The sequence below is a fragment of the Marmota flaviventris genome, chromosome 1 (genome assembly GCF_047511675.1).
Source record: "Marmota flaviventris isolate mMarFla1 chromosome 1, mMarFla1.hap1, whole genome shotgun sequence".
Classification (NCBI taxonomy): Eukaryota; Metazoa; Chordata; class Mammalia; order Rodentia; family Sciuridae; genus Marmota; species Marmota flaviventris.
Window position 1 is genome coordinate 114,203,065 of NC_092498.1, and position 19,517 is coordinate 114,222,581.

At 42.6% G+C, this 19,517-nt stretch overlaps 1 protein-coding gene and 1 long non-coding RNA gene across 3 annotated transcripts in view; one reads left to right on the top strand and one right to left on the bottom strand.

The window, feature by feature from the left end:
* Nucleotides 1-19,517, bottom strand: part of LOC114082416 (uncharacterized) — a 92,600-nt gene that overhangs the window by 44,166 nt on the left and 28,917 nt on the right. The window lies entirely within an intron of this gene.
* The window catches only part of LOC114081662 (serine/threonine-protein kinase Chk2), a 40,179-nt gene that overhangs the window by 18,566 nt on the left and 2,096 nt on the right, over nucleotides 1-19,517 (top strand). The window contains exons 6-13 of the mRNA XM_071614924.1: nucleotides 1,535-1,588; nucleotides 6,656-6,717; nucleotides 8,774-8,873; nucleotides 12,025-12,111; nucleotides 12,837-13,000; nucleotides 13,224-13,339; nucleotides 14,493-14,578; nucleotides 18,641-18,721. Of these exons, the coding sequence (XP_071471025.1) occupies nucleotides 1,535-1,588; nucleotides 6,656-6,717; nucleotides 8,774-8,873; nucleotides 12,025-12,111; nucleotides 12,837-13,000; nucleotides 13,224-13,339; nucleotides 14,493-14,578; nucleotides 18,641-18,721 (750 nt within the window). The remainder of the gene's footprint in view (nucleotides 1-1,534; nucleotides 1,589-6,655; nucleotides 6,718-8,773; nucleotides 8,874-12,024; nucleotides 12,112-12,836; nucleotides 13,001-13,223; nucleotides 13,340-14,492; nucleotides 14,579-18,640; nucleotides 18,722-19,517) is intronic.

The following is a 19,517-nucleotide window of genomic DNA, read 5'->3' on the forward strand; positions in this document are numbered from 1 at the left end:
GACCTCTCTCTTTTCAGAGTATGTACACCCTGGTGTGGTAATGAGTAATGGATTACAGGAAGAGGCAGGCTTTAAAAATTAAACATCTGGGATTTCTTAGCAGAAGTCCATTCTACATAAATATGTCACTTTATATCCTCTTTGCTTGTGGAGGGTGTAACCTGGGAAGTGGGGTTATTTAACTCAACTTGCTCTCTAATTTTGCAGGGGATGGGATGGGACAAGGTCTCACCATGTTGATCAGGTTGGCCTTGAATTCCTGGGCTCCAGCAGTCTTCCTGCCTTAGCTTCCTGAATAGCCGGGGCTGTCTGGCTTCTCTCCAGTGAACATTGTCAGCTTACGGTTGAAGTTGGAACTTTTGTCTGCTCAGAAATTTTACCTGACATTTTTTTCATACAGTTTCATTAAACATCTGCTTCTTCATGGACTTCATTTCTTTCTTTCTTTCTTTATTTTCTTCTTCTTTTTTTTTTCTTATCAGGGGCTGAACCCCAATTTTTACTTTTTATTTTGAGACAGGGTCTCACTAGGTTGCTTAAGGCTCACTAAGTTGCTGAGGCTGGCTTTGTGCTCATGATCCTCCTGAGCCAGTAGGATTACAGGTGTGTGCCATCACACCTGGCTCTTTCATCATCTTTTTTTTTTTTTAATTTTTTTTTTGTAGTTGTTGATAGATCTTTATTTTATTTATTTATACATGGTGCTGAGAATCGAACCCAGTGCCTCACACATGCCAAGCATATGCGCTACCGCTGAGTCACAGCCCCAGCCCCCATCATTTTTAAAAAATATTTTTTAGTTGTAGTTGGACACACTACCTTTATTTTATTTATTAATTTTTGCGTGGTGCTGAGGATTGAACCCAGCGTCTTGCATGTGCTAGGCAAGCACTCTATCGCTAAACCACAACCCCAGCCCCTCTGTCATCATTTTTATAAATGTAAATAACTCCATAGTTAATGAGATAAGTATAGCTTACTGGCTACTGGTTACAGATGCAAACAATGGAAACACATTTCTCTGGCAGTGGAACTATGGGTAATGTCTTCCCTTTATTTTTTTAATAAAAAATAAAGGGAAGACATTACCCACAATATCTTTATTTATTTTTATGTGGTGCTGAGGATTGAACCCACTGCCTCACACATGCGAGACAAGTGCTCTACCACTGAGCTACAGCCCTAGCCCATGTCTTCTCTTTTCTGAACCCTAGTTGCTCCATTTGTAAGATGGGGGTAATTATAGAATCCTCTTCAGTTGAGGATTATGAGGCTTATGTGAGATGATTCGAATGAATAAAGAGCTTAGCACAGGGCCTGGGCATTTATTGAATGCTTATAATTTGCGAAGCACTTTGCAGAATGATTTTAGGTGAGTTATTTAATTCATTGTATTTTGGGTCTGGGTTTCTTTGTATTAAATACAGCCTGGTTTGGATCTCAGGCAGTCAATTAAGTATAACCGTAACATTTTTAAAATATTGGCCATTATTGTTATTATTAGTAAACTCTAATGTTTTTCTGTTTATTAAAGGATCCAGCTCTCAATGTTGAAACTGAAATAGAAATCTTGAAAAAACTAAATCATGTAAGTATTGCTGTAAGACATGGCTCATATTTAAATTCATTTATCTCTAAATATGGAAGAATATCCTCCTCCTCCTCCTCCTCCTCCTTCTTCTTCTTCTCCTCCTCCTCCTACTCCTCTTCCTCCTCCTCCTCCTCCTCTTCCTCCTTCTTCTCCTTCTTCTTCTTCTTCTTCTTCTTCTTCTTCTTCTTCTTCTTCTTCTTCTTCTTCTTCTTCTTCTTCTTCTTCTTCTTCTCTTGCCCACACTGGTCTCTTGAACTCCTGGGCTCAAACCTTCCTCCTGCCTCATCCTCATGAGTGCTGAACTGCATATGTGTGCCACCCTGCCTAGCCTGACTTATTCTTTTTTTTTTTTCCATATTTTAGTTGTAGATGAACACACAGTATCCTTATTTATTTCTGTGTTGTACTGAGGATCGAACCCAGTGCCTCACACATGCAAAGCAGGAGCTTTACCATTAAGCTACAGCCCCAGCCCCCTGAGTTATTCTTGTAGAGAAATAAAATAAAATTATTCTATCTTATAGAGAATTGATCAACTGATTATGTTTGCAAAGACAATGCTAATTTTAGTAAATTTAATAATACCTGAATTTTTAAAATATTTATTTATTTGGGTGGTAGTGGGGATTGAACCCATGGCTTTATTTTATTTCATTTATTTTAGGTTACTGGGGATTGAACCAAGCAGCACTCAACCCCTGATCCCCATCCCCAGCCCTATTTTGTATTTTATTTAGAGACAGGGTCTCACTGAGTTGCTTAGCGCCTCACTTTTGCTGAGGCTGGCTTTGAACTCACGATCCTCCTGCTTCAGGTTCCGGAGCTGCCAGAATTACAGGCGTGCACCACCATGCCCAGCCCAACCCAAGAGTTTTACACATGCTTGGCAAGCATTGTGCCATTGAGCTCCATCCCCGGCCGGTTTTTTGTTTGTTTGTTTTTGTTTAGTTGTAGATGGACACATATCTTTATTTTATTTGTTTATTTTTATATGGTGCTGGGGATCAAATTCAGTGCCTCATGCATACTAGGCAAGCGCTCTGCCCACTGAGCCACAACCTGGCCTGATCCTCAGCCCTTTTTATTTTGAAAGAAGCTCTTCCCAAGTTTCCCAGGCTGGCCTTGAACTTGTGATCCTGTTTCCTTAGCCTCTTGAGTAGCTGGAATTATAGGTGTGTGCCACTGTGCCTGGTTATACCTGAAGTTTTAACACCTTAAAATACATTTTATTTGGAGTGACCCAGATAAATCAAATAATGACAACATCCTATCCTTATATCTGATAAAAGTGGTGTGTCAGTCGCCTCTTTGGGTATAGATAGTTCCCTCTTTTGTACAATGATGACGTTGTCTCGATGAAGACTTTGGCTCAGTGTCAGCGGAAGGTGTGTCTCACTTGAAAAAGGTGAGAAGAAAAATTAGAATGTGGTCTGATCCTGCTTTTCTTTTTATTGGTTCTTTCAGTTTCCTCATTAATTCATGAGCATCATCCATGTCATAAGCTCAGTAGTCCCTGCACTTGAAACAAATCCTGTATTCTGTCTACTGTTTGACTATGATCATCTTATTCTGGTTTTTATTCTCTAAACAACAACAAAATTTCTTTCCTTATACCTCCCCAAATTCCTCAAAGAACAGGGAGAAACCAAGAACAAGAATACAATCATTACCTTGACAAAATACTTCCACAGGCTCCTTGAGAATCCTGTGCAAGGAGTGGTAACCCGTGGGAATCTGAGGGACTGATCTTCTTGCTTGGCTTTTTTTAAATAATTTTTTTAAACATTTTTGATTTTTTTGTTGTTGTTGTTACAGATGGACATGATACCTTTATTTTAACTTTCTTATTTTTATGTGGTGCTGAGGATTCAACCCAGTGCCTCACACGTGTTGAGCAAGTGCTCTACCACTGAGCCACCAACCCCAGCCCCATCTTTTAATAATTTCTTTGTAACTTCTTCCATGTACTCTTTGAATTTTGTTTTTTGGTGGCGAGTGGAGGGCATGGGGTCTCTCTATATTGCCCAACCTGGCCTTTGACTCCTGGGCTCAAGTGATCCTCCTGCCTTGGCCTCCTAAGTAGCTGGGACTATAGTGTTGAACCCCAGCTTGCCAGGTCTTTTTTCCAAGAGCCTGGAAGCCTCTTTAAAGAGCAGAGCTCTCTTTAAGGCATGTGGGGTATGTTTAAAGTCCCAGTGACTCTTGTAATTCCAGTGACTTGGGAGGCTAAGGCAGTAGGATGGCAAGTTCAAGACCACCCTTGGGGGACTGGGGTTGTAGCTCAGTGGTAGAGCGCTTGCTTAGCATGTGTGAAGCACTGGGTTTGCTGCTCAGCACTACATAAAAATAAATAAACAAAATAAAGGTTAAAAAAAAAAAAAGACCACCCTTGGCAACTCAGTGAGACCCTATCTCAAATCAAGAATAGAAAAGGTGGGGGATGTAGCTCAGTGATAAGGTACCTATGGGTTCAATCTCCAGTCCTGCGGGGGGTGGTAGGGGAAGAGCAGAGCCATCTAATTTTCTAGGGGTAGGATTGCATCAAACATACCCTTAAAATAAACACTAAGAATACTCAGAGGAGTTTCTCTGATGTCAGATGATCCTCAAACATAACATATACAAATCCAGTGTCCAGTGCTGTTTAGAACACTAACAGTTAGTTAGGTCCCTGTCATATTTCTTAGCTGTTTCCTGGAGCATTTGGAACCTTGGGAATTCAACATGGATCCATGGATAACATTTGGGTGTTTGGGGACAATGTCTCATGGCCCAAGAACCTGGCCTTAGGAGTCCAACACCGATTTGGTCAATTGTCAAACACTTAGTGGGCCAAGACTATCTTCTAGGCCCAGGCAGTGTTGAGCCAAGATGGTGCAGTTCACCCCTTCCCCCATGTCTTCTGTCTAGTGTGGAGACAGACCTGAGCTCACAGCTCATTTCTGCCGCCTCCTGGCTTTGAGCAGGTCATCCACTTTTCAGAGCCACTGTTTGCTCATCTGAGTAATGGAGATAATAAGGGTACTCATGTCACAAGGTCAGTGTGAGACTTCTGTGGGTCTGCTCCTAAAGCTTTCAGCACAGAGAACAGGCTGGGATCAAGGTCGTGAGCTGGATTCCTTGAGCTCTTTTCCCCGTGTGACTTAAGTGGAAAGTCTGGGTTAATAGTCTCTGGTTCCTGTTAGAGAGACACTTTTATGTGTGACAGCCCTAGCCAATGACCTTGGGTAGGAAAGACTAGAGACAGTTGATTGCTCTGATTTTTGGGGACCTCTTTACATTCAGTCAGCTCTTGGCCCCAACCATTCCCAAATGATTAGGTCCCTGATATATTTCTTAGTAGTTTCTTGGAGCATTTCCTGCTCATTATTTGTTTATTTATTTAGTTGTAGATGGACACAATACCTTTATTTTATTTACTTTTTTATTCACGTTTATGGGGTGCTGAGGATTAAACCCAGGGCCTCATATGTGCCAGGCAAGCACTCCACCACTGAGCTACAACCGTAGCTCGCTGCACTGCACATTTTGATGCCAAGAGGAACCAAGCAGTTCCCATTTTCCCTTCTAATCTAGTCATCTTCTCCATTTATGAGTTTTCTTCTGCTTCTCCTTTAAAAAATAATTTGGCCAACACATCACAAGTTCATAATCTAAAGAGTCAAATAGTATTAATAATTTTGCACAAACCAGCAACTTCTCATTCCTCTAATCCGCCTCTCTATAAATATTTAAAAACTCTTTCTTGGCTTTTTGCTAGAATTTGCCTCCATGTTTCTACATAATATGTATAAACCATTGTCTCTTGGTTTATCCACTTTAAATAGCCTGTTGGCTTCCTGTTATGGGATATGAAGATTTTAGCTGTTCTTTCTTTTCTTACAAGGAGTAGTCAGTATTTTATTTAAAAAATTTTTTTTTGTTGTTGTTGATGGACCTTTATTTTATTGGTTTGTTTATGTGGTGCCAAGAATTGAACCCAGTGCTTCACACATGTGAGGCAAATGCTCTACCACTGAGCCACAACCCCAGCCTTGAGTGTTTTCATTATTGTGTAATAAAATTGCTCATGTAGAGTCAAGTAGTGTACAGGAGTGGGGAACTGGTTTGTTTCGAACTTGGCTCAGGATTACGACCTCCACCTCCCCATTAGCTGGGAATACAGGCATGTGTTGACAGCCACCTGAAGTTGGCTATGTACTGTGAAACAAAAGCTCTGCTAAGTATGAAGTCATAATATTAAATATGGACTTTTAAAAACGTACAGTACTGCTCCCTTGCCCTCAGTGTTCTGTGCTCTCTGCCGTGGTCAGAGGTCACAGCTCTCATCCACTGCGTCTCTGTCCCCTACCTCCAAGTGTGCTTAAAAATTCTTAGGAAATTACGGGGCTGCGATTGTGGCTCAGTGGTGGAGCGCTTGCCTGGCACGTGTGAGGCCCTGGGTTCCATCCTCAGCACCCCATAAAAATAAATAAATAAAGTAAAGGTATTGTGTCCATCTACAACTAAAATATAATGGAAAAAATAATTTAACTTATAAAATTATTATGAAACTAGAATTTTCCTCTTTCTTTGGCACAATGGGAGGCTCTTGTCACATGGGGTCACACTCCCTTTGTTTCTAGAACTGGAGCTGGGTGATCTCTGTCTAGCAGCATGGCCTGGCTCTGCACCTGGCCTGCTTTTTCATTCATATTGCTCTTCAGAGTGTCACCCGGTTCCTTCAGTGCCTCTGTTTTAGGGCTGGAGGAGGAAGGCTGGGAAGAGACTGGCCTTTGTTCCTCGGTAGGACATCCTCATGTGAAACATGAACCCGCTCCTCACTGACATGGCAGGGTGTGGACTGTTTATTCCATTTTCTCACGGAGGAGTCGTCTGTCAGATTCCACACCCCCACCCCCAACTTCAAAGCTACCAGAATCAGTGGGCCCAAAGCCTGGGCCTGGGCTCCCCGACTCCCTGGGCAGATGTCTCAAATTCTGTGGCTTTTGTGGTTTCCTTCTTGGGAGTTTCTCACTTGTTTTCATTCTTTCCTTTCTCTCTCTCTTTTTTTTTTTTTTTCAGCCTTGCATCATCAAGATTAAAAACTTTTTTGATGCAGAAGATTATTACATTGTTTTGGAATTGTAAGTAGTACATGTTTTAAACTTGACATTTTCATTTAAATGCTCAAAAGCCAACATAGACTTGAATGTAGACTTGCCTTGTTCATGCTGGGGACCCTCCCTAAGTATGTGGTGGTGGGATCCACAGTGTGTTTGCATGTCTAGGTAGTGTTAATTCTAGAAGTCGTGCAGTATTTCCACAGGCAGGTAGCAGGGGATTCTAGTCCCTGCATCTGAGTCCTGGGTTTAAACACTACTCTGCAGGTGACTAGTTGACCACCCATGGGTGAGTTTCTTTCATCCCTCTGAGTTTCATCTTCTTAGTGTTAAATGCAGATAATAGTACAGAGTCTTGGAGAAGTTTACATGCTATGAGGGATGGAAAGCCCTGCAGAGTACCTGGCACATGTGGGCGCTTGACATGGGGTCCCTGTTTTTTGGTCTGGGGATTGAACCCAGAGCATTGAGCTGCATTCCCAGCCCCTCTTTTTGGGGGGGAGGGTGGGAACCAGGGATTGAACTCAGGGGCACTCAACCACTGAGCCACACCCCTAGCCCTTTTTTTGTATTTTTATTTAGAGACAGGGTCTCACTGAGTTGCTTAGCACCTTGCTATTGCCGATGCTGGCTTTGAACTTACGATCTTCCTGCCTTAGCCTCCTGAGCTGCTGGAATTGTAGGGATGCACTACCGTGCCCAGCCCCAGCCATTTTTATTTTTCATTTTGAGACAGGTTCTCACTGAGTTGCTGAGGGCCTTGCCTAATTGCTGAGGCTGGCTTCCAACTTGTGATCCTCCTGCTTCAGCCTCCTGAGATGCTGGGATTACAAGTGTGTGCCACTGTGCCCAGCTTCCACGTGTGTTGATGTTATTACTTTAAAAATATCTGCTTTCGGTGGTCCTTTCTACTTAAGGTGATGGGATCTGGTGGCATGGTGGTGCCTAAGTATCTTTCATTATCTTGCTGCTTTACTTCGTGGTTAGAATGTCCTATCTTCTTTGGTATAACCAAAATAATTTCCTGTGTCATTCCTGGAAGAGGCCTGTCTTATATCTATTCCTGCATAAATTCACATTTTTTAAGCAGCTGTTGTGACAGGCATGGAATGCTTTGTTCTTGGCTGAAAAATGGAGGCTATGCAGATTGAGTGGCAAGAGCAACTTAGCGAGACCCTGACTCAAAATAAAAAAATGAAACCGACTGGGGTGGTAGCTCTGTGGTAGAGTGCTCTTGGGTTCAATGCCCAGTGCTGCAAAAAATACAATAAAATAAAATAAACAGTAATCCTGATTATAACCCTGGGAGAGATGAATGTCCTAGGGTTCTTCAGGGAATATTTGCTGTTACCAAATAGGAGATTGTTATCTGACTGGATCTGGTTGACCCAGTGAATAATGGTCATAATAGTACAGTATAGTAGCTGGTGTTTATTAAGCCCTTACCTGCAAGCTAGGTTAGCACTTCCTGTGGACTTCATAATAATCTTACAGGTTACTTACATGTCACAGGTGGGTTTCTATTTTTAGACCCACTTTAAAGAAAAGGAAACTGAATCAGAGAATTCGAATAACATTGCTGAGCCCTGTGCCAGGTGCCTTACCTATGTCAATCATTTATTTTATACCAACCATCACAGCAGGTGGTGTTACTCCCACTTTTTAAGCTTAGAGAGATTAAATAGCCCAAAGTCCCACAGCTAGGAAGAAGTGGAGTTGGGGTTTAGACCCGAGTTGACTTGATTGTTAGTTCTGGCTTGCTCTTCCTCATCACCTCCGAATCACGCAGGGTACGTGATAAGCGCGCAGGCTCCTGGGCCCACTCCGGTAGTGAATCAGATCTTAAAGTATCCCAAGTATTACCAATTCCCACTGCACGTTCCTTCTTTCATATTCCTTACTTCTGGTGGGGACATCAGATTGTAGATGAACCTTATTAGCTCATTAGCTCTAATAATGTGAGTCAAAGGTGAATAAAAATGGCAACTCTGTGCTAGTCTGAATGAGTTTGCTCTGTCTTTTATACCATGCAAGTGAGTTTTCCTCTAGGAATGAACACCTTCCTTTGTCTGTGTTTCAGGATGGAAGGAGGAGAGCTCTTTGACAGGGTGGTGGGGAATAAACGGCTGAAAGAAGCTACCTGCAAACTCTATTTTTACCAGATGCTCTTGGCTGTACAGGTGAGAAAAGTCCTCAGTTATTGTGCCAACCTACTTTCTGTGCGGTGCAATTACTACCTGGGTTAGGGAGAAACTGAGGGACTGAGAATTAAAACTCTGAAGCGATCCTGTGTTTGTTGTGTTCTTGGAAAAAACATCCTACCCCTTTGACTCAGATGACAAAGCTCTTGCTGTGAAGTTAAGAGACAGTAAGGAAGGGAACTAGAAAACCAACACCCCCCAAGTCTCCTCTCTTTAGCCTGGAGGTCTTCCTGGAGGGAAATTGATTTCTACCTGTTTTAGTCAGCTTTTTTACCCTGTGACTAAAAGACCTGACAAGAACAAGTTTAGAGGATGAAAAGTTGATTTGGGACTCACAGTTTCGGAGGTCAAAGTTCACAGAACACAGGCTCAATTACTCTTGGCCCAAAGTGAGGCAAAACATCATGGCGAGGGCTGGGTTGGAGGCTCGGTGGTAGAGCACTTGCCTATCATGTGTGAGGCACTGGGTTCGATTCTCAGCACCACAAGTAAATAAATAAAGATCCATCAACAAGTAAAAAATATATATTAAAAAAAACCCCACAAGCCATCATGGTGAAAAGGTGTGAAGGAGGCAAACAGCTCAAGACGTGGAAGCCAAGAGAGCTGTGCTCACCAGGGACAAAACACATACCCAGGGCATGCCTGCAGCGATTTACCTGCTCTAGCCACACCCTGTCTTCCTGCTGGTACCGCCCAGTAAACCCCTACCAGTGGATTAATGGTTGATTATTAGGTTAAGGCTCTCATGACCCAATCTTCTCACCTTTGAACTTTTTGTGTTGTCTCACACATAACACTTCATATCTAAACCATAGAACTACGGCTACCTTATCTTTGTAGAAAACCTCCTGTAAACTGGGACTGGGCACAGTTGAGGGGCCGGTGGGCAAGCTGGGGCGAGGGGGACGGGCGTGCTCTTCCTGGCTCATTTACTCAGTTCCCTCCAGATGCAGCATCTTGGTCATGGGAGTGGACAGGTGGGTGAGGCATGTGCCTGGCCTTCTCTATTCAGTGAAAGTGTTGATAGAGAAGCTGTTGGTGGCACTTTGCCTTGAGGAATACCACCATTTTCCAAGCAGAATTGGTTATGGTGATTCCCCACCAAGATTCCTATTCATTGCAGTAAATGCAGTGGAGGGAGCAGATTTCTTATGGGGGAGGGAGACTGGAAATTTAACTCAGGGGCACTTAACCACTGAGCCACATCCCCAACCCTTTTTTTCAGTTGGAACACACTACCTTTATTTTATTTATTTATTTTTATGTGGTGCTGAGGATCGAACCCAGGGCCTCACATGTGCTATGCGGGTGCTCTACTGCTGAGCCGCACAACCCCAGCACCCCCAGCCCTTTTTATGTTTTATTTAGAGACAGGGTCTCTGAGTTGCTTAGGGCTTCGCTTTTGCTGAGGCTGGCTTTGAACTTGTGATCCTCCTGCCTCAGCCTCCTGAGTCCCTGGGATTATAGGTGTGTGCCACTGTGTCTGGCTGGGAGCTGTTCTTGTATTGGGTGAGGATTGAGGGAGATTTTTCTGGGATAGGTCCACCTGGGTTTGGCCTTGAAGGTTTCATCAGGTTAATTTCCCACTGAAAGTGCCCAGAGGGACATCCAGAGCAGGCTGAAGTTCATGATCATAAGCCCCCCACCCCTCTGTCCAACCCCCTTTTTTTTGTTTTGTTTTGTTTTTCTGTTCTGGGAACAAGTGCTCTACCCCTGAGTTACACACCAGTCCTCAAAGTCTTTTTAATGGTGGCTGTCACCTACCTAGTGCTTATCTCCCTTATTGGTTTTTCCCTTTCTTATATTTACTGATCAAGAATATTACAGTGAGGGGCTGCGGCTGTGGCTCAGTGGCAGAGCTCTTGCCTGGCATGTGATCCTCAGCGCTGCATACAAAAAAAATAAGCAAATAAAATAAAGGCATGCTGTCCATCTACAACTACCAAAAATTTTTTTTAAAAAAGAATATTACGGTGGGGCTGGGGATGTGGCTCAAGCGGTAGCGCGCTCGCCTGGCATGCGTGCGGCCCGGCTTCGATCCTCAGCACCACATACAAAGATGTTGTGTCCGCCGAAAAAACTAAAAAATAAATATTAAAAAAAAAAAAAAAGAATATTACGGGCTGGGGATGTGGCTCAAGTGGTAGCACGCTCGTCTGGCATGCGTGCGGCCCGGGTTCAATCCTCAGTACCACATACCAACAAAGATGTTGTGTCTGCCAATAACTAAAAAAATAAATAAATAAATATATTTAAAAAAAAAAGAATATTACAGTGGATTGAGTATATGGAGCAATTGCTATGAGACATTTTTAGTATATATGTAAATATATCATTTTGATGGAATTTTTATGTTTATTTTGGTATGTTCTCAAAATATTTTATATCACTCATTTAAGTTTTATTGAATTAAATACCTTATATTTCCGCCAATGTGAAAGGATATGTGTTTTCTTGAATTGTGAAATGCAAGCTTTATTGTCTCAGTTGCTGTTTTTGTTTTTTTAGAGAATTGTGAAAGTTTACTGAATGCTGTGATTAACTTCTTAATATTCTCCCTCCACCATAAAAAAGAGCAGTGTAGTTTTTGCAGTTGACCTCACGTTAAAGATAGAGTGTGATTTCCTGAGGGAAGTATTATTCCTTTTTTCAGTAATTCTTCTAGGATAGGCTTGGTCCCATTTCAGAGGCGAGAATAATTAGAGTTTTCTGGAAAAATTCTGTATTGTCCCTTAAAGAGAGATGGGATACCATTCTTTCTCTTCCTAAATGAGATAGAAAGTGTTCTTTTCTGGTAGTCATCTTTCATAGGTAAGAACATTCTTAAGACAAATCTACACACACACAAACACGCATGCACACACATACACACACGATAATGTAGTAGAAAAGAGAGAAAAGGAACCAGGTCCTTGACTAAATTGTGACTAGTGTTGACCCCACTGTACTTTTGAAATTCCATTTATAAGTCACTGAAGTCTATCTTCTTTTTAAGTCTATCTTCTTTATCTTCTTCAATGTGGGCAGGTTTTAAATGACCAACAAAATTGATTTCACATTTAGAAAAAAAAAAAAAGGACTTCCTAGAAAATATAAATCTAAGGGCTATGCCTTCCTTTCTGTGTAGTACCTTCACAAAAATGGCATTATACATCGGGATTTAAAGCCAGAGAATGTTCTACTGTCATCTCAAGAAGAGGACTGTCTTATAAAGGTAAAAGTTATGTTCTGTATGTGAGCATTCCGGTAGAAACTGTCTTTTAATTCCTCGTGTGAAAAATGGGAGCAAAAAAAAAAAAAGACTGAGAATCTGATTTTTGCACTCAGCATTTGTTGTAGAGATCAGGTGATATCCTGTCTCTCTGGAGTCTAATGAGCATTTATCAGCTCCATTGTATACAATCCACCTTTGTGCAGAGGGGTCTAAACAGATGAATGAATTACATATCCTGCCTGGACCTCTTTTTCAAGCTTCCTTTTAGAATCTCCTGTTAGAATTTAAAAATAAATAAGAAAATAAACTATATCTCAAAGACCCAGGCTGCATCTCTGAATCTGAGGGTGGCACCCAGGTGCAAGAATTTTTTTCAACCTCCCCAGATATTCCACAGTTAATCAAATTTGAGAGCCTAGGGTCTAAGAAGAATAGTGTAACTAACTAGAATCCTCGGGTGTTTGTCATAGGGATCACAAACTTTCTATAAGGTTACAAAGAACATAGGTAAACTGGAAAACCTAATTCTTGAAGTTCTTAAGTTAGGGATTTTAAGCAAAATTTAGTACTGGAACTTGCAAGCCATGAGTTTGCAGACTTCAGATGAACCTCAGGTATGAAGCACACAATGAAAGCTGATGTAGCTGATGTGGGACCAGCAGACTATGATACTCTTTTTATTTTAGGACATTGTTAAAAATTATTCCTTTTGTCCTTAATTTTAGATTACTGATTTTGGGCAGTCCAAGATTTTGGGGGAGACCTCTCTCATGAGAACTTTATGTGGTACCCCCACTTACTTGGCTCCCGAGGTTCTTCTTTCCATTGGAACTGCCGGGTATAACCGTGCTGTGGACTGCTGGAGTTTAGGAGTTATTCTTTTTATCTGGTAAGAAAAGTTTTCATTGCTACACAATCTGGTTGGAGGTAATTAGATGAAAGCATAACCATATTCAGGTAGCAAGGTCATGTTTCATTTAGGTCACTTTTCGACCACTGATTTAAAGAAAAACCTGCTTTTTCATGATGCTGAAACCAAGAAATCTGTATATCTGAATGCCTCTGAGAATGCCATTTGATTTCTTTCCCTTTTTCTCTCTACCAATATAAAGCCTTAGTGGGTATCCACCTTTCTCTGAGCATAAGACTCAAGTGTCACTGAAGGATCAGATCACCAGTGGAAAATACAACTTCATTCCCGAAGTCTGGGCAGATGTTTCAGAGAAGGGTATGGATACGAAAAGGGTTAAGAATATGTGGTTTACTACGATGCGGGTATGCTCTTGGTGGGAGTGTCTTTTCAAACTCTGTGGTGTTTTCTCCTATTAGTCTGTTCTAGTTTTGATTAGTTTTTACAGAATTTGAAAATTAGAACAAATGATCAAATTGTTCATTCAGCACATTGAGCTCAAGTTCCTAGTCTACTGTTTCCTAGCTGTGTGACCTTCAGCAAGTTATTGAACTTCTCTGAGTTTCTATTTTCTTTATTTGTAAAGATCCTTCTCTGATAGTCCTCACCTTAAATTAAATGGTTTTTCTGAGTGCTAAGTGTAATGTACACAAGTGACTGGTACCTATTTTAGTGTGCAAAAGAATAAGTAACTTTTTAGTTACAAACTTTCCTTTGAGTTAGCCCCGTATAAAAAGCTCAATGTAAGTTACTTTGTATATTTTTAAATTTTTTTTAGTTGTTGATGGACCTTTATTTTATCCATTTATTTATATGCGTTGCTGAGAATCGAACCCAGTGTCTCACACATGCTAGGCTAGTGCTCTACCACTGAGCCACCACCCCAGCCCCTTACTTTTTTGTATTTTTATAATTTAAAAATGTAACCTTATAATTTTCAGAAGAAAAAGTGGAAACTTAAAACTAAATATCCAGTAGTGTAACATAGGTGATCGTGCTAAGCATGGGTGCTCTTTAAGGAATAATATTATTGCAGTATACAAGCCAGCCTTCATTGCTTGCTGGAGTAGTCAGGCTTTATTTCTGACAAGCCAGATTTTCACAGAGCCCCTCTTTGGTTGAGGGACTCTCATTACCAGTCCTGGGGTGTCAGGGAGAGTTGGCTGTAGCATTTTGAATATCTCAGAACTGGGTAGAAGGTCAGTTTAATTAGTTTGAGCCCAGCAACAAGAGAGGGAGCAGGGAGCTAAGAAGCTGTGTCCCAGAGGGGGAGATGGGGAGCATCATCATCATTCCTGGTGTTTAGAGTCCTCTGCACACGGGGAGGAGGACCTGGGGTCCTGCCCACTGTCTGCTGACTCCATAATGATCTCTTTCTGGATGGTGGCCTGTCATTCTGCATACCTTAATATTGCTGATTGGATGTGTTTATCCTTTTCACTATAGTTTGCCAATTCTCTTGTTACCTTAGCTCTGGATCTCGTCAAGAAGTTGTTGGTCGTGGATCCAAAGGCGCGGTTTACGACAGAAGAAGCCTTAAGTCACCCGTGGCTTCAGGTGGGTGTGGGGCAGTACCCACTTGCATGAAATGCACAGGGAGCCCTGAGCTAGGCGAGGAAGAGGATGGAAACATAACCTTTGCAATGTTGGGTCTGTTTTAGGTTGAACTGTAGGTTCACCCAACAGGTGAGCTAGGCTGGGCTTCATTCCAGCCATCTTTCACCTTAAATAAGGGAGGATGGCAGCCTCCCTGGGAAGAATCCAGCCATTTCTCAGTTCCATGTGATTGGGTGTGAAGGGTCTCACTTCTTATTCCTGGTGAGTAGGCTTGCTGTATTGCAGGCTGACACCTGCGTCTTTCAAGTCTGCATTACTTCTCTGTTCTTGCTGGGAACTGTGGCTGCCATTAGATCGTGCATGGACCTCATTCAGAGTTGCCAGAGTTGGAAGTCTTTAGTGGATTTGTCAGATTCATGTTTGGTGTTAGAATTAGCTACAGCAGTGGGGAGGTTTTTTTTTTTTTTTCTTTTTGTACCGGGGATTGAACTCAGGTGCACTTGACCACTGAGCCACATCACCAGCCCTGTTTTGTATTTTATTTAGAGACAGAGTCTCACTGAGTTGTTTAGCACCTTGCTTTTTTCTGAGTTTGGCTTTGAACTTGCGATCCTCCTGCCTCAGCCTCCCTAGCTGCTGGGATGACAGGTTTGCACCACTGTGCCCAGCCAGGCAGACTTTTGATGGACGTCTGATCTTCCATTTCCTGTGTCGTCATTCAGCACAGCCATTCCTCTTTCTATTAATTTTCTTTTGATCTGTTTTCTGTGGGGATTAGGCACTTACTAATCAGGTAGTTCGAGCAATAGACTGTTACTCTTGGGGATTACTGGTCCACAAACTCCTTGGGCAGTCTGGCCTCAGCTCTATATTTAAGGCTCTCAGGGAAGGCTGTTCCCCATTCTGTTTTCCAACCCTCTACACCTAACAGTTTTGCTCAGGCCAGCTCAGGTTGAGAACAACAAATCCTTAATGGAGGAAAAAAAAAAAAGCCCAGATATATGTGTTTGGGATGTTGCCATGGAAACAGCAATCTCCCCAGAAGAAATCTGTCAGATGATTTAGCATTTAATAGACCACACAGATTTGAGACAGCAGGACCTTGGAGAAAAGGAGTTTGGAAACAAAGGGTGCCTATGGATGTAGGGATTTAATTTTGATGAAAAAGAGAAACACGCCTCTCGGCTCTTTTCATGTATCCTAGTAAGGAAACTCTTGGGGTCCCCATGTGGAGAGGTTGGAGGAGCTGTGTTGGGCTTGGAAAAAAAATAGAGAGCTGGCCAGCAAGTCCTAGGGACAGGATTTGCATCTGCCTGAAATTTATGAGGCAGCACAGCTATTTTTCTTGTACTTTTTGTCTCAAAAGAAAACTTACAACTAAGAAGGTGAAGTTCAACTCTGCCACAGGGGTCTCCTGTCAATACTCTTTTATCCACATTTTGTTTTTGCAGCCAAAGGTGGAGAGGACAAGGCTGCAGATGGGTTATCTAAAACATCAGTTAGTGATGGTTAGGTTTTTATTTTGGGAAAGTTCTGTTTTTCAGAAGCCAAATGGTTTTATGGGTTTGGCACTGGGCTGAACACTGGGAATGTGAATCGTGGTCTCTGTGTTGTCATTAGCAGTGTCTGGTTTGGGGAGCAACTCTCATTTCTCCTTCTTCTTTAATACATTTTTAGTTGTAGAGGGATACAATATCTTTGTTTATTAATTTATTTTTTATGTGGTGCTGAGGATCAAACCAGTGCCTCACACATGCTGAGCAAGCGCTCTGCCACTGAGCCCCAGCCCCCCTCACGTCCTCTTCTTGCCTCATGTTGAGTGCCTGAGAGGATTCCTTCCTGCTTGACTTCAAGGGATAATTTAATACTTTTGAATAGGTTGTGGACATCTCAAAGGAAGGACATTTACAGATAAACTCTGCCACCAGGGGGCTGAGGATGTAGAGCCCTTGCTTAACATAAGTGAAGCATTAGTTTCAATCCCCAGCATTGCAAAAAACAAAACTAAACAAAATAAAATAATAATAAAAAACTTTACAGTTTGCGTCAACAATGAGGTTCTTTTTTATGTAAGCTAATTGATGACTTGTAAATATACTTAATAGACTTGGGTCACTGAAGGTCTAAAGGAGAAGGGCATTTGTGTTAGCAGCCTCTTACTATGACATACCTGAGATAAATTGACTTAAAAAGAGGAAAAGTCCATTTTGGCTCACAGTTTTGGTGATTTTAGACCATGACCAAAGGGGCCCCATTGCTTTGAGCATGTGGTGAGGCAGCATATCATAGCAGGAGTGTGTGGTGGTGACCTGTTTGTCTCATGGCTGGTGTGAAAAATATGAGAGAGGAAGAGGAAGAAACTGGATTTCCACAGTCTTCTTTGGGGAATGCCCCCAATGACCTAACCTCCTCCCACTAGGCACCACCTCTCTGAGGCTCCGCCCTCTCACAGTAGTGCTGAGACACACAATCCTACCATTATTCCATTGTAATTTCATTGGTTCACGCATTTATTCCTTCAGAATAGTCAATGAGCTCTTGTGTCAAATACTCTTAGGCAGCATGGATATAAAGAGGAATAAGATAAGTCCTTGCCTAGGGAGCTGACGTCTGCATCACAGTTGCTGACTGCAGTCCTACAGTGTGGTGTGATGTATCTGTTGGCGGGGTGGGGGTGGGGGTAGGTGCAGAATACAGTGCTAACCAGGAGGAGGCAGGGCCACTGCCCACAGGGCTCTGGTGTGAACAGGACTGAAGCCTGCATGATCTGGCAACAGTGTCGGGGGTGAGTGTCAGCATTCTCAAATGTTTACTGGGTCCCTCTGCCAGGAAGGCCCCTGTGCCTGTGAGAGTGACTGGTATCTAGGGGATGCTCAGGAAGAATTTGTTCACTGATTGGAACAAGGAAGGTGGGCTATGAAGGTTGCAGGGAGGTAAGGAGGGCATTCCTGGGGGAGCTGTGGTGTGAACTCAGTATGGGGGGAAAGAATGGATGGGCTTTGGCAAGTGACAGTACGTGAGAAGTGACATCCTCTAGCCATGGGAGAGTCTAGAGGGGAATCCAGGTGAGCATGACCCTACCAAGATAGGCTGAGGGACTAGGCAGAGTGATGGAAGTAGGTGGTAGTTCCAGTTGCTAGATAGAGAAGAGATGAAGCAGTTGGTAGTCCTCTAGCATCATGCAGCTGCTGAGCGGTGGAGACCCCGTCGTCCTCTCCCTCTGGTGGCTTACGGGGAAGAGTAGGGAGAAGGTGGGTTGCTTGGTAAAGTATGTGGGGCTTTGGAATCGAACTGCTTGAGGTCTATATACTGCACACTTCACTGGTGAGTGGCTGAGCTTAGCCCACATTCTTTGACATATTTTGCATTTTCGAAGATGGGGAGAACCGGACCAGGCCACCCATCAAGACTCTCGAATGCAAATCCTTGAACCCTTTAGAACTTAGCATCTGGAGAGGTAGAGCTACCCTCACACCTCACACATCTGGGCAGTTGTTCTCTTTGCCCACTCCTTCTCTGCCCCACCTTTTCCTCCTGCAGCATGAAGCACCTGTAATGCTATGTCGTGTTCATTGTTGTCCTTTCTCATTAGAGCTGAGCTTGGGATACTGTGGGCTTCAAGACCATGTGGCACTTTGTATAGCACCTGCTGGGTAATTTTCTTAGGGTGCTGAGTCCGTCGTTCGATTGGTATCTGGGTAAATGGCCTTGCTGATGGCAGGGCAAGGGGGCGATGTGGAAGGATTCAGGGAGCTGCATGGAGTCAGCCCCAGCCTTTGGCTCTCAGGATCTGCTGGTTATCTGGAGTCTGTGGTTCTCTTACCCACTGAGCTCTTAGGACCATGGGTTTGATTCAGTCAGTGTTGACTGAGCTGTCACTGCTCATGAGACTACTCAGAAGGCAGAGGTGAGCACCCATGGGCCCTTCACTTCGGGAACTTGAGCAAGGGGGTGATTCTTAGCAGACACTTGCCATCCTTGCAGGGGTGCCTTGCCCTGTCCTTCTAAAGGAGTTTTCTTTTCCCCAGACACAGCCTACTTATGTTTTTCATTTCTTCACAGGATGAGGACATGAAGAGAAAGTTTCAGGAGCTACTGGCCGAGGAAAATAAATCAATCGCTCTATCCCAGATCCCAACCCAGGTATCCCTACTAATGATTAATAAATCTAGACTAGGTTTAAAGAGCTGATGAGTGAGCCTAATGAGTCTAAAGGTTCTCTTTTATTTATTTTTTAAATATTTTATTTTTAGTTGTAGATGGACACAGTATCTTTATTTATTTTTATGTGGTGCTGAGATTCACACCCAGTGCCTCACGCATGCAAGGCAAATGATCTACCACTGAGCTACAACCCCAGTCCCAGGTCTGAAGAGTCTTGAGGGTGACAGTTGCTTCACATTCTTAAAGATCTATGTAGTAGGTGTTACGTTTCAACTTGATCTGCTCTAGCGTCCTTATAAGATTGCTTAATATGTCAGTGAAGCACACGTAGGGCCTGTCACTTGAAAGTTCTCCTCAGGGCAAGACTAAACCATCTGTTAGAGGCTCGATTTTAAATTCATTGGAAAACTTAAAATTTGGACAAATGATGATTTCTTGGTTATAATTTTATTCTTCTAAAATTCTTTGTAAGTATAAATAAATATCACTTCATTCCTGTCTAGCTTTCTTTTGGTTAATGATAGTTCTGCCTTTTTTTTTTTTTTTTAAGGTACTGGGGGTTGAACTCAGGGGCACTTGTCCACTGAGCCAAACCCCTAGCCCTATTTTGTATTTTATTTAGAGACAGGGTCTCACTGAGTTGCTTAGCACCTTACTTTTTTTTTTTTTTTTTTTGCTGAGGCTGGCTTTAAATTCATGATCCTCCTGCCTCAGCCTCCCGAGCCGCTGGGATTATAGACGGGCACCACTGGTTGCACTATTGCAAGCACTGCAA